The sequence below is a fragment of the Corvus hawaiiensis genome, chromosome 1 (assembly GCF_020740725.1).
Source record: "Corvus hawaiiensis isolate bCorHaw1 chromosome 1, bCorHaw1.pri.cur, whole genome shotgun sequence".
NCBI lineage: Eukaryota > Metazoa > Chordata > Aves > Passeriformes > Corvidae > Corvus > Corvus hawaiiensis.
The window spans coordinates 50803839-50819361 of record NC_063213.1 but is presented as its reverse complement, the minus strand read 5'-3'; the positions used below and the strand labels follow the sequence as shown (position 1 = coordinate 50819361).

The 15523-nt window shown below is 35.1% G+C and overlaps 1 protein-coding gene across 3 annotated transcripts in view; it reads right to left on the bottom strand.

The window, feature by feature from the left end:
* The window catches only part of CRPPA (CDP-L-ribitol pyrophosphorylase A), a 110959-nt gene that overhangs the window by 36593 nt on the left and 58843 nt on the right, over positions 1-15523 (bottom strand). For all 3 annotated transcript variants that reach the window (XM_048304310.1, XM_048304301.1, XM_048304319.1), the window contains 2 exons: positions 15392-15484; positions 10954-11082 (listed from right to left, as the gene is read on the bottom strand). In XM_048304310.1, the coding sequence (XP_048160267.1) occupies positions 10954-11082; positions 15392-15484 (222 nt within the window). The remainder of the gene's footprint in view (positions 1-10953; positions 11083-15391; positions 15485-15523) is intronic.

The following is a 15523-nucleotide window of genomic DNA, read 5'->3' as shown; positions in this document are numbered from 1 at the left end:
GTTCTCAACATAAAACATTTTGTCGATAACAAACTCATCATCTCTGCTTGCATAATTTGAGAATACTCTGAATAAAAACTTTTCACTGGAAACCTTTTCCATACAAATTTTTGGGTAACTAGCCCTTTCACACCAACCAGTGTTGAACAGGTTCTGAAAAATCAAAATCAGCAATGTTAACTGCAGATCCTCAATATTTCAGTCTCTTTGCAGAAATGTAATTATTTTTAGGCCATTTTCATATCAGTGTGTTAATTATTAATCAGGAAGAAAAATAAAAGTTACAGTCCTGACTAACACAAGCATCTGCAGCATTGTATGGATGATTTTTAAAAATCCATGAAATAAATGCAAATTCTGAAACATGAATACCTTTGCTTCAGTTTTAATATGGAATGTCAGACTTCTCAGTTACTTTTAAGAAGCAGAATTCAGGATGTTTTATCTCTAGTCTGGGTAACTGCATCATATTTCACCCAGTTTTCCCATGGTAAATATAACAAGGACTTAAATCTCCAAAAGCTATGTTGCTATATTCATATACATCTCGCAGAGGAGGGAAAATGTCCTAATTGAAATTTATTATCTACAAAATGAGGAAAAGCTGCACATGAACAGGAGTCTGCACAAGAAATGGAGCTTCACCCTGACCCTTTCAAGTCCTTGAAAGAAGAAATTTAACTTTTACAGAAGGAACTAACACCCCCTCCACTTCCAAAAGCAGAGTCAAAAGAGAGAGGAAGTTCACTCGCTACTTCAGAGGAAGAGGCACATGCTGTCCCTTTTGATACCACCAACCATTTTGGTTTATGAACTCCATGAGCTCATAAACATACTTATACCATAATTCCATGGAAGAATCTTTGTGCCTTGAACATGGCAAGCATAGAGCACATTTTGAGGACAAAAATAAAAAGCTGAACTATGGAAATGATATCTGACCTATTTGAAGGAAAGTTCTGAAGGCATTTTACCTCATTTTGAATAATGAAAGACCTCACAGGACAGGGAGAGGCATCTAAAATTGCACAGTTCTGGGAGCAAGTGACCATAAAAGTTGGTGTGCAGTCAGGCTTACACAGCATACTTCATTATACTGCTGTTGTTTAAGTAGAAATCACACATCATCCTCATCTTTCGTATCATTTGCTAAACATTTCCTACAAAATTCAACACCTGGTCTGCTAAATTTAAGCACAGAACACTGGAATTAAATACACAAGTGAAAGACACTTGAGCTCATAGCTGCATAAAAATGGAAAGACTGAGTCAAGGAAAAAGTTGAAGGCAGAGGCTCTGCCAAAAATGTGCATTCGTGCTGCTGCCAGTACCACACAGGTTGAATAAAACTCAAATGTAAACAATCTCAGTTTTTAAAATATTCTGCTTGGTAAAAACTTCAAAGATCAAAACAGTTATAAATCAAGCAGATTTATGTAAGTACATTGCGAAGTAATGGGCCCTGATGCTCAGTAGAAGCTATGACCTCTGACCTCGTGAGAAAGTACACTGTAAGGCTTGGAATATGGTTAAAATATTAGTTAGGAGGATGAATAAAAATTGGCTTAGGAAAGCAACTCCTCAAAGAATGTCTTAAAATCAAATTTAATGAGTTCAGACTGAAAATGCTGGAAAATCTATAATGGTGACATTTTCCACTTTTATTCAATCCAAGTATTCGACTGGAAAATAACTTCCAGGAAATACTTCACAACAAAATTCAGATGAAAATCACTACCCAGTGCAGTTTTTCTATGATCTTTCTCTGACTTGTGTTAAGCCTCAATCCATGCATTTCCATGTTTTAAGAGAAACAGTTTAATCTAACTTCAAACACTCTGCATCTTGAGATATGAACATATTTTCATACTCAGATGTTTCAAAACATATTTAGATGAAAGTCAGCTGAAATGTTTAGAAACTTAACATTAGTGAGATGAAGATGCCATGAGATTTGCTCCTGTTATCTTTGAATGTTAAAAAATAAATAGCCCTCAGCAACCACAAGCCAGCAGCAGAATGCACTGTGATTGTTCTGGTCTTGTCATTAATGAAGAGAAGCAACACATTCCTAGTGGTGTGCATCATCTCTAGTTTAAAAATGGCCTTAGTAGGCACAACAGTGTGGTAATAATTTCCAATTTAAAACAAAAAAATTCTGAAAAGATACAGTGAACTACAGAATAGAAAGCCGTAACTCTGTGCCAGACAATTTAACAAATTATAATTTAAGAATTAAATAAATACTTAAGATTAATTGCAGAGATCAAGTTAAGACGATGATAAAGTCAACATGTATTTGTTTTTAAGCTTGAATGTGCATTCTTACTGTATTTCTTCAAAGGAATGGGGGACAGTTGATTGAATTTACTGGGATTTCCAAGACATCCAACAAAATTCCTCCCCAAAGGTTTTTAAGAAAACTAAGGTTCCAGGACATAAGACAGAAGACCTGCCAGGAATAAAGCCTTGCTCAAAAGACAAAGTAGAGTGGGTAGGAGTAAATGCTTAGTCCTCAGAACAGAATCCACATAGTTCAGGTGGGATTTGTTATAGTATCTATGTTGTTCAACATATTCATAAACAAATTGGAAAAAACAGTAAGTAATAATATGAGTTTGCTTATGATATGAAGCTCATTAGGGCAGCGGCTGACTGGCTTTGAATGCAGGAAGATCATTATAAAATGAGTAACTAGACAATAAAATTATAAATGAAGTTGAATGCAAGTGAATGTAAACCAATTCACCTGTACTTCAAATTTTAAATGATGAGAACTCAGCAGACCAGAAGCAAGCCCCTGTGCTTAGGACACCACTTAACCACCTCTTTGTTTTTCAGTCTATATAGTTGTTCATTAGGGGACACAGTGGACGCTAAAAGTTTACACAGATCTCAGAAGACAAGAGCAAGGAACAGAAACCCATCAGGGCTAATACTTCTACAGACAACCTCTCTGGCTCAGGAAATACTTAAGTTAGCAATTACTGAGTATAAGGAGAAAATTTAGGCGTGCTATATATAGCTTGCCCTGATCTGATTCTCTCCTAGGCATTTCCTTACAGCTACTGTTGGACACAAGACAATGACGTAGATAAACTGTTCTGGTCCTTTATGGCCACCTTTGATGGCGACATACTGCAGCATAATAAATCCCATGGCAGAGAAACCCACACCTGGGATGTATCAGGACAGATACTTCCAGAGGAGATGGGTGACAAATCTGAAAGAGGTTCAAGTGCACAAAGGAGCTACTAGGATATACAGGGTGTCACTGGTATCTGATGGCAGTGCACAGGCTGGAGAATAAGGGGCATTTTTCATTCTTGACCTTATAGAGCCTTTGCCATGAAGTGTAGTATCACATATTATTTTTATATACTTAAGCACTGGGTATGATCCATAATGGATGACTTTCACTGAACAATCAGACATAAGCAACAAATAAGATCTGGGGCTTAGTATCTCAAATACTAAAACCCCAACCACAGCTCTTCCAGCCCTTCTAAAGAAATCCCCCAAAGTTAGCCTAAGGCTGCATTACTTGACTTCTGCTGGTATATAGCAGGAGAGGATAAAAGAGGAAATTAATACTCCCAATATAGAGTTGATAGTCAGTGCCTCTGCTGCACAAATTTTAAGAATTACCACACCACAAGGACTGCAGCAAAAGCCATAGAATGGTTACAGTCACTACAATGTACAGCTCGAAGGGATTTTCCTTTTCTGTTTAAATGGCTGAAGAACTTCCTAAGTTTTCCTGGTCCAACACAGTGATGAAAATTTGCTACAAACTTTGCATATTTTCACTATAAAACCAAACTTTGCATCGAAACTGGAAAAAGTTATCTGAAAAATTTCAGCCATGTTTTTAATTGAAAAAGTGCATTGAAAATACAGAAGCTCATTAGAAAACTAACACAACAGCAAGCTGCTAACATTTTCAAAATGCCTCTTAAGCAAACAGAACAACTTTAGTAATCTTCTTTGTTATTATTGTTTTATGTAATCAGATCTAAGCCAGAAAAGTCAGATGTATTCTGCACTATAGGTATTTTAGTTACCTGCTAAATGATGCCTCTGGGGGACAGCATGGAAGCCAAGTGAGAAGACTAATTTTTGATGCCCAGCTTAGACAGTAAAAGGAGCACAAACATTGCTTTAAGTGGAGAATTGCAGCACTAAAAACTAAAAAGTGCAACTATCCTTAAACAGATGCAGGGAACTTCAGAGGTTTCTGTCAGGCAAGCTAGCAATGGAAAAATAAGTTAAAAGCCATTTGTTTGCAAACAAAATTTTGTGTCAAAATCCTTTCATCTTAAATGTTTATGTTTCCATTAAGAGATAGCAGGTCAACATCAAAGCTTTAATAAGAAATAAAAATCAGAATAACTCATACTATCAGATTTGAAGATAAAACTCAGATTTGATCCTCATAGCATTTGTTTTTGCAAATGGTTCCAATTCAATGTTTATTTCCTATGAAAATAAAGCATCCAGAATAATTAATACCAACATACTTTTCTAAGTTGCCATATTGTATATCACATATTTTCCTTTCCACTAGAAAGTTTGGTATTTCACCTTAAATCCACTTGCTCCCCAAAATTCCAGTCCATACTACGAAGCTATTTTAGAGTAATATGTTTTATACAATTAAAATATCCACAAAAGAAACAACTAGCAACCTTTATTGACTAACACTGTCAGAATGGCTGAACTGAGGTATAAAAGGAAGGATATTTAAAGGCCATTTTATGAAGTCACGACTTTTAAGACATGTCTACATGCCTTAATCATTTTGGCTGACAAGTTGATGGAAGAACTCTGGTTTCTCCAATTATAAGTTCAATAGCTGAAACAAGTCTAAAAAGGTCATGTGTAAAAGGCATAAAATATTAACCTCATTGTTTTCTGTGCAGCTCGTTAAACTCCTAGAACTTGTAATAGCAGAGACAAATTGAGCAACTTTCTGACCTTTCTCTGATAAAAACCTACACAGTTATTTAATGAAAGCCCAAAAGGTTACCAATTATTCTTCTTAAAAGCCCATCTTCCTCAGACCAGGAATTTGGCACTGCACTGAGAAATTAGTTTGTGGAAATGCTTCATTTGACTGCTTTTAGAAGAGTGGCAAATCTGTAGAAAATCCTCTGGTATTTTACCTGTTTTGGCTAGAAGAGGCAGAAGACTTGAGGGGAAATGAGAACAGAGAAAGGTGGCAAGAGAAAATGAGCGAGAAAATAAAAAGAGCATGTATGCATGCATTCCAGGCAGACACACTAAAACTCTGAAATAGAAGAACAGCAATCCCAATTTGTTGATCAATATTACCCAGTATCAAGCTTCAGGATATCTACTAAAATGAGCAGCAGCACAGCCAAGCAGCCGTGCTTCCCACAATGTGATGCACAAGAGCATTGCAAGCAAAAGTGAGGCTGCAAAGTTCTGTGTTTATGACCCTTCCTGACTCAAAGCTCAAAGCTTAAGAAACATTTTGGTAATATTTGAACGAATACATTTCTTAATTGACTACTGTGCCAGAGACATGCTCTTTTTTAATTTCTTGACATCCTCTGAATGGTACAAAACAGACGCGAAAGGCTAGTTTGATCAACTAGATTTCAGTTCAAAATACAAAGCCACCAGGCTTGTTTATCATTTCTGTATATATTATATGGCTTAAAAAAACCACTCACACACCAATGTATTTCTTTGGAAGTACTCAGATTTCTGTCTTTCAAACACTAAATTTAAAACTGATTTTCTGTAGTTAAGTAATATAAATGTTTAATTGACAGAAATCTTAGGAGGACTTTCAAACAGATTTGTTACTAATATGTAAAAGTTATAGAAATATCTTATGCTAACAGGCAGTTGTTACAAACAGTGTGACTAAATCTGTGTTTTAAAACTGTACTATTTGCAGTTCCTGTAGTTATTCGTAGTTTTATTTTACAAATCCATGTTTGTAAATCTTTTTCATCATGTCAGTTCTACTTATTGCAAAATATGCATTCATGGCTGATTGCAGATAGTACTAATAATTAAGGATAAAAATGTGTCCAGCCTCCATAAATACCAGTCTCTGGTTTTTCTGGTGAATGACTGGCTATGAGTTTGTATTAAGAAACCCACAGATTCTGATTTCTATGAGGCTATCCATATAGAAAGTTTCAAACAGATTTGGTTTCCCTCTTTGTCCCAAACTCAGTGGAAACCAGATCACTCTGGTTCATCACACAATTTGAATCATTTTCCTTGAAAGAGTGAATAGTCCATAGTATCATGATATTTAAAAGTTCAACTTCTGCCTCTTGAAAATACTAAACAGTAATTACTTGACCTTAAGGATTTCTACAAATAAATGTACGTTTCCAGATTCATGACAATCTATTATGTCACTGCAGCTGAAATAAAAATATGTTATCTTGAGAAAGGTGAGATTTCCAGGCAGCATCCCAATCATTTTAATCAGATTGCAACCATTTGACCAATTCTATGCTGATTATTAAGTGAATTAAGAAGCATGCAGGGGTCATGTAGGGCAGAACCTTTTCATTTTTAATGAGTTTCCAAAGTTTTATTTTGTGATTTTACTTCATTTGGCCCCTAGGCTCATTATCTCACAACTGGTTGCCAAACCACCTTCTACTTTGTGGATTACCCCATTGAGGGGTGTGTTCCCTCTTTTGAGAAACACTGCCTTCATGTTTACCCATAATACTATTTTAAGGGATCTTTGATGAAAAAGAAATCATAAATGTTTACCTTTGGGGTTTACCAAGTCAGACATAAAACACTTCTAGTACACTAAGTATTTCTTGAGTGATCAACCACACTGCAGATGGGCCTCTTGTCTTCAAAAACTCTTTAAGGCTACAATAAGTGTCCAGTATGTTTGCATAAGAAATCACCCACAGTTCAGGTTCCTTTTAGTTTCAAACAGCTTCATAACAATTATTCTATTGCATCATTTGTCTCTTTTTAGTGTACGTACTGTGATTTTTCTGGCTGTCAGTGAATAGTTCCTTTATCTTAACCAAATAGAAGTTTCAGAGGCTAAAGTACTTAGGCTCACCTTAGCCTTGGCAAGCCTTAGCACATATTTGCTGCTCTGACACAACATTCTGTCACTGCTTCTCTGAAGTATTTTAAATTAATACAGTTCTATAACCAAGATATACTAGTGTTACTTTCTTATTTTAAAGCTTTCTGTGGCTTCCTGTGTTCATCTAAATGTGCTTTATTTTGGATGATTACTGTTCCTTTTTATTCCCTGTGAAGAGTAAGGAAGTTATTACTGAAACCTACAGACCAAGATTTTATTCCTGTAACTTTTACAAGCTGTTGAATTTGAACTCCCATGCTAGGAAATGTTGCTTATATTCTCTTTTTATGTGTGCTGATTATTTTTTGCAATTCAGTCATAAGAAATTATTATTATTATTATTATTATTATTATTTTTAAAGGGAGAAGAGCAGTAAATAGAGAAAATGGGGGGTTTTTTAAACATTACTGTCATATCCAAGCATAAGGCCATTCACTACCTAGAATATGTTTAAAGATAATAACGTGTGTGTGTGAGATCAAGGCCCATTTTCAGTATTACTCCATTGCTCAGAATATAGAACAACATGCAGCTGAGGTGTCCTCTCAAATCTTGTGGCTCCAATGATATAAATCAGTACTTTTAATATATTTCTAGCCCTGCATGGATGCAATGATTTGACATTACCTTTCATATTCTTTGGGTTTTTAGGAGTTCTTAAGACTCCTTTTAAGTAAAACTTTGTTTATTTAAGAATAATTTGGCTTCTTTTTATAGGTTTTCCTCCTAATATCCTGAATTTGCTTTTTCCACTACATCCCACTAGACTATTATTAAAATAAAGAGTCTTATTTTAATATATAATAATACCATGCCAGTCATTGCTATTTTCAAGGGGAACTTCTCACTAAATTAAAGAGTTGGAATTTTACTAACCTTTTCATCAACACATGCCAGTAATATCTTCTATTAAAAAATGGACCTTTCTCCCTATTTTTAATTCACCTTGCTTATCAGCTATTTCCTTCAAATTATCTGAAAAATCCTCAAAAACTAATTCCATAAGTTCAGACTCTGCATACTGAATACTCTTTTCCCCTTTGTACTTTGAACACATAAACCATTTCTAATATTGCAGAACTGTTTTAGAAAAGAAAAAAAATTATTTCATAAGTGAGATTTAAATTAACAGTATTTTCAGGATGCAAACAGGAGGTTTTATGAAGTGGATCCAATCTATACATCAGTATCGGTAATGTGGTATTCTATGCATGATGTTTACAAGAGAAATAACTATTTGTGTACCAGCTGTGAACATGCACTTGTTTTGAGCAAATGAAAGGTAAAAACAGGTCACATATACAGCACATTAAAGCCTTTTCCTTTAATTCTCCTGATTAGCTTCTTGGTGTATCGGATAGTCATAAAAATACTTGATATCTTTTTCTAAATACTAAACAAACACTGCATTTAAGAAATTAAAATAAAGATTCATACTTCTTCCTTAGGGCTTCACAGCTCCTCCAATACCATCAAAACTGAACTCCTTGGTTCCAAAAGCATTTAATTTCCACTTCCAGAATATATAAAAAAAAAAAAGTTATATTTTCAAAAAATATTTATTTCAACAAATTTGCTTTTCTAATGGAAAATCTGAAAGGCTACCCCCATATTCTTTTATATCAACATATCCTCACACACAATATATAACCCTTCTAAACATAATATAATTTCATCTGAATTGTACCATGGCCATGTGTCTCAATAAATTCCCTTTTTTTTTTAAATTCCTAAATGTGCATCTATCAACCGTGTATGTTTGATAGTGATGATATAAACCTGTCAGCTAGAGGAAAGCTCCATGAAGTAACCTGTCATCACTCTTTTCCTGAAATAAACTATAGCTTTCTGGGACTTCTAGAAAGCATAGTGACAGAAGTTATTGCAACAATAGGCTATCCTGCACTAGTACAGGTGTTTTTTGTGTTTCTACTTCTGGACTCCCCATCATGCCTATATGAAATTCCATCCTCAAGCATGGCAGTCACCTACAGGTTCACCTATTAACGGCTTGTACTAGAAGTAAAATACCTGGGTGACTCTCAAATCATGCTTTGGACTTAAGATTAAACAAAAAGAGACTGTTTTAAAGATGTCTTTACATGTAACAAATTGCTTTTGTTCACAGTCTCTCAGACCCACCCAGACCAACAATAAATTTTGTGTTACGTAATTTCTGGATTCGTACGTCGAGGCTTTCCATAGGTCTTCACCTAGAAACAATTACGTTCTATATAGATCTGCAGCCAAAAGTAAACTTGATACATATATCACATATACACAAACTATCTGTAGAACCTATTCTTTTGTTATCTATCAAATACTGACAAGCAGGAACTCAAGACTATATCCTTGTCTTTGTGAGCAGCAACACGTTTTAAATCCATTTTAAAACAAGACAGCTAGAAATAGTTAACTTTGCAAAGTGTTTTACTCTGTTTAAGACTTTTTCCATGCTAGTAAGTGATAACTCTCTATGACGTAATGATTCTAGCTTTTTATTTTCAAAAAATGGAGGCAGCAGTCTGGTGCAATTCTCTTATCATCACAGACCAAGAATTCCCACTCAGATCTCATACTGCTCTTATACATGCCTGTTAATATTAAAATGTCTTGGTGCCATGCCCATCAAAATCCACTAAAGATTGTAAAAGATTTTGTTTTCTTCCAGTTAGCTTTACTAACATATCCACATATATCTATTTGATTCACTTGCATATAAAATCATATAAACACAATGAAGTCTAAAAGGCAAAAACTGCAGTTAAACTAAAGCAATATTTGAAGAGTTACTTTTTACCATGATAAGGTGACAGAGCTATGTTTCAATAGTTATTCAAATTATTTTTACCAAAGGAGGTCAGAATTCACCCTGAAAAAAAATGGTGTTTGATAGCACCAGAAAGAAAACTGAACAGTTGTATCCCCTTCACTGTTTTACAAACAAGTGACAAACTAATGCCATATAATAGCAATATTCATATTGTGTTGGCATTAAAAGTCTATAAAAGCATAAACTGATAGGTATTGATACTCCCAGCTCTTAATAAAGCAATAGAATTTGATGGGAAAAATCAAGTGCTTGGTATACCGGAAAAAGATATAAAACTAAAGCCACATTTAATCAATTATATATAAACCCAAACACATAATTCAACCTAAAAAAAACCCAGCTAAGATTGCATTTATTTTTCTTTATTAAAATTTCCATTGAATACCTAACTTCCTTCTTCCTTCACTGTTGACTGAGTTAAGAAGCTGCAAAACTATATCTGCACTGGAGGCAAGGCAGCCCACTCTTCTGGTTGACAGAACATGTTTCCCAGGCAAAATGGTTTATTTTTAAATAGCTTTTGTGAGTACAAAGGATGTTGGAGTACTAAATCTTTTTGCCTCCAGCTGAGGCAATTTGCTGCTATTACAGACACTGTTTCAACACCTATATGCTATGCCCTTCCTGTCACCTGAGTACCAAACTCTGTTTTGATGAGGGACATAAAATACTGCAGAACCACTGACTGAATGTACTTTCACTATTTTTCTCTTTTTTTAATGCTGAAAAAAGCAAGTTCCCAAGCAGAAAAGCAAAAAGGGTCCTGATGTTTTAATGCATTTCTAAAAAATGTTTACCATTTATTCCTCTCTAATCAAAAACCTTACATTTTTGTCTATAACTACAGGCTTGTCTGAATTTTGAACAAGAACAGGCAAGAATCTTCGCAAAAAAATCCTTTTCATGTCATATATATTTCCCTTTGATTTTGTTTTAAATGAAGATTCTATCATTAATCATATAAATTGCAAAAGAAGATAATTTGCACACAGAAAGATAATTACATACCTTACATTGGATAAGGAGACCATAAACCAAAATGTTTTTCTTTTTAGTTTCTCTTGCAAATTTCTTGATCATAGTTAGGTCTTCCATCCCAATGCTGAAAGAATTATTTTCTGAAATATCTAAGTGCAGCTGCAAAAGAACAAATGAGGAAAAAACAAAATCCACTTTTTCCACAGTGAAGCATTTTAGACTGATGGTTTTTAGTATCTCATTTTTATGTGTTAAGCACACACAAAAATACAGACTAACTGTAGTGGTTTAAGACTTTTCTTAGATAGCTTCTATTACTATTTAATTCCACTACTTACTTATACATTTAGTGATATGAAAACCATTTCTTTTCGAAGCACAAAGAAACCAATATGCCAGAACATGTCATCCATCTTAAAAATATTCAATTAAATTAGAAAACAAACAACATTCTTTTATAAGCTCTAGACTAACTTTCACAAGGTTGTTTTGTTTTGTTTTGTTTGGGTTTTTTTACTACCAGAGGACTGTAGAATACATGTGTCTTTCTTAAGGCTGCATCTTGAAGGTTTTCAAGACAGAACTGAATTCTTTGAAGTTTAATTGGAAATTTACTATCCTTTCAGTATAGCATATTAGTTACCTAAATGGGATTAATTTCAAGGTAACACTTGAAGTTTAAAAAGAAGAAACTACCTCAAAAGGTAGGGATATGACTGTCCTGAGCTCTTGGGCAGGGAAAGGCAAGCCTCATTTCCATCAGGGATGCTGCAGAAACATGGCAGGTCTTACAGGACCTGAACTGAGTTCAAGAAGCATTTGGACAACACTCTCAGGCACATGGTGTGATTCTTGAGGTGTCCTGTGGAGGGCCAGGAGTGGGACTTGATGATTCTGATGGGTCCCTTCCAACCTGGCACATTCTATGATTCTATGAATTCTCTCCTGGGTATCTTGTGCAGGGCCATGAGTTGGACTCAATGATCCTTGTGGGTCCCTTCCAACTCAGAATATTCTGTGATTCTGTAACTGGTATTTCCAGGGACACATCAGCTAGAGCTCAACCCTTTCCCAAGGCTTACATGTTCCACATTTTAATCAATTTATCTTACAAAGCTTCTATTATCTGTAGAAATCAAAGTAAGGATGATGATTTTTACATATAAAGTTTCAGTATCTATTAGTAGTAGAAGTACCTTTACCCCTAGAAGAGAGAAAAAACATTCACCTGGCTGAATGATTCCATCACATAAAATTTACCTGTGACCACTACACAGAGGTAGGGATATAGAGATCTCCCCAGAGACCAGTGCTTAGGCAAATTATTTCAAGTTCTCTTTGTACTTTATGTTCCATTTATACTGACAGAAAATAGGTCCTCATGCATTTTCCCTTGCAACACTTCTTAAAAAAGCTGTTTATTGTCTAAATGCATACTCACCAGAAGCAAAGTTATTGTCTTCTACTACGCCAGCAGAGATTAATTTTCACACATACTCATTATTTTGTTATTTTCTACCCAAAACAAGGCTAAGGACTACTCATTTACAGCTATTTACAAGAAATTACAAAACCTATTAATTTGAAAGAACTTAACCTAACTCCTCCTTACCATTAACCTCTTTGACAGCTTTAAAAACAGATTTTTCTCAAACTTACTTTGGTACTAAAATGCAAATAATTGTAACAATGGAGCTGAAGTACTAGCATTCCTTTCTTTCTAACCCTAAGCAAAGCAACAACATAAAAATCAGATCCATTCATACCATCTACAAACATGAAAATGTATTGCTCAAAAAAGTAACGTCAGAATAAGAACACAATTTGTCTGGTTATAGCATAACTGGAGAGGATACTGGCTTGATGCAAACAAATAACTGAAGTTTACCTCTGTGCTTCCTATTTCTTCTGTAATATTAATCTTCCCTTTTGTCCAGATACAGTAGTCCAATTGGTGCTTCAGCTTACAGATGCCACAAAACAATCCAGTCAGGAACCAGGATAATGGACAGACTTTGAATCTGTGGCAACTGACAGGTGAGATTCTGGACAGAAGTCATTATGCCCACTGCAACCTCATCCTTTTATTGCAACAATGCTCCCTGGGCTGCTTAAACAGAGCATCTGGCACAATAATAACACCTGTCATTTTTACAACTAAAGAAGATGACTATTGGAAGGAAAAAAACCCTTTTTTTTCTTAATTATCAGATTATTATGAAAAAATTATTTTTGTCATGAAATCAAAGAATAGACAAGAACTTTTCAATTACCCAAATCCAATTACATTAGACTGTTCCTAGTTATGAGTTTAGAATGGAAGCAGTTAGTTGCTCTCCCCATTTATCCTTTGAATTCTTCACTACCAGAAAGAGTTTTACTTTTGAGAGTAGAAAAACACAATGTCTCCCTTACAGCTGGTACCTAAGACCTATGCATTTAAATGTCATCATACTGCTTAAAATTCTGATTCACATTTGTCCAAGAAATATTAATATGTTCTTCTACATTGAAAGAAAGTGTATTACAGCACTGTTCATGAACAATTCATTCAGGTAATATGTTAAAAAAACATATAGGAAAGAATAAAGTTGAGGAAAATCCCACTCATGAGCCTTAGTGAAGAGGACACCCAACACTGAACTTAATTAAAGACTGCTGAAGGAAATTTCTGTCCCCGATACCATCTGTAATGAGTTTTAGAGATCAGAAGTCTAAAGGGCTTCAATACTTCCCAGTGATTAATATGGGACAATGATTTGTTAAGCTAATTCTTTAGTCACTGAAAACATACCTTCCAGATCTGCTTTTTTTCCATTCTGGTATTTCTAACACATAGTGTGGTACTTCCATCAAATGAAAGTGTAGCACCAGACGCCCAAGTGCAATTAGGCAATATACTTTTAACAAATATATTTCTATCAATTTTTCAAATATTAGCAACTGTTTCCACCTAGTTATGAGACTTTTTTCCACTGTCTAGTTCTGGGAAATGTCAAGTAGTTGTCAGAAACAACTGATGGATCTGGAATATAGTAAAGGGATTAAATGTATCATTTTCTCCTAAGGCTATTTTAAAAGGTGTCCACCTAAATAATTTGTGCATGCTGCAGGCTGTTCAAGCAAGTACAGTTTCATTAAAAATGGTTGTGGGTTCTACAAAGACTTCAAGGTCTAGTATCTCAGGGGCAAAACTCAAGTTTCATGGGGAGATTGTGTAAGAATTATTTACATTCATACCTATTTCTTAGGAGATATTAAGACCAGAATATTTACAGCTACAACTATTAAACCAAAGTTTTCACATTCCTAGCATCACATTTAAAAAAGTATTTAATTTGAAGTCCAGACTAGAAAGTGCTACCAACTGGGCACAAAATAAGCGTGCTTTTGACACCTTAGCATTAGCTAGTTGATTAACAATTTCAACTTTATCTTCACACCCTCAAGATTCAACACAGACAGAAATAGTTTTTTATATTCTTGATAAAGGACTAATGAAAACATTTTCAGTCCAGAAAAGGGCATTTTGAACATCCAGTGGCCTTGTAAATGACCAACAGAATTGGAGACATATAATTGCTCTGATTATGAAATGCAGAAATAATTTATCTTTGATAATTCAGTAAAATTAAAGTTTTACCCTGAAGTTCCTCAGAAACAGGGTCAAGGAAAAAAGGTGGTCTAGAAAAAAAGTGCTAAATATTGATGTTCATAGAATCACAGTAACTCACTCCAAGAGAACAGCATACAATAAGTAAGGATACAGCAGGTTGATAGGTTTGGCTCTACAGAAGGATCAGGACAGGCTGGATACATGGGTTAAGGCCAAGGGTATAAGGTTCAAGAGGGCAAAGTGCCAGGTCCCACATTTGGGTCACAACAACCGCACCCAGCACCACAGGCTGGGGCAGAGTGGCTGGAAAGGTGACCCATGGAGAAGGACCTGGGGGTGCTGGCTGACACTGGCTGAACACGAGTGAGCTGTGCCCAGGGGGCCAAGAAGGCCAACAGCATCCTGGCCTGTATCAAAACCAGTGCAGCCTTCAGGATCACACATGCCATAAAAAAATAAAGCCACCTAATTCTGTTTCAACTGAGCATTCAAGCACAGCACATGCTTCACAGCATCCCCAGCAGAAACAGAGCACAACACCAAGGCAGGAGCTAACAGTTCAGTACAACCAGCCAGCCACAATGAGCCTTTCACAGAAATATATCACTAACTGTCATTTGCTAGTGTCACTTTGTTTCCTGACAGGATGCAGTACATTTGTTGAAATGCAAATGAGTTTTTTCAGAGACCAATTTGCAGTCTGAACTTAAAATTTTATTCCGAGCTAGCAGCAGTTTAAACCTAGTCTAACTTTAAAAATATTTATATTAAATATTACTTATATTTGTATTAAATGTTATTTTAAAATATTTAATGAGATTCTTTCTACAGTAACTTACAGGAGTTACCTACCGAAATAAGGACAACTGGATATAAGAGAGGAATATTTGATTTTTCCAACATATCCACTAGTTCCTGGATTTCTTGAATGGCACACCTTTTATCCTAAATTAAAATAAATGTTTAGAATTACTGAAAACAACA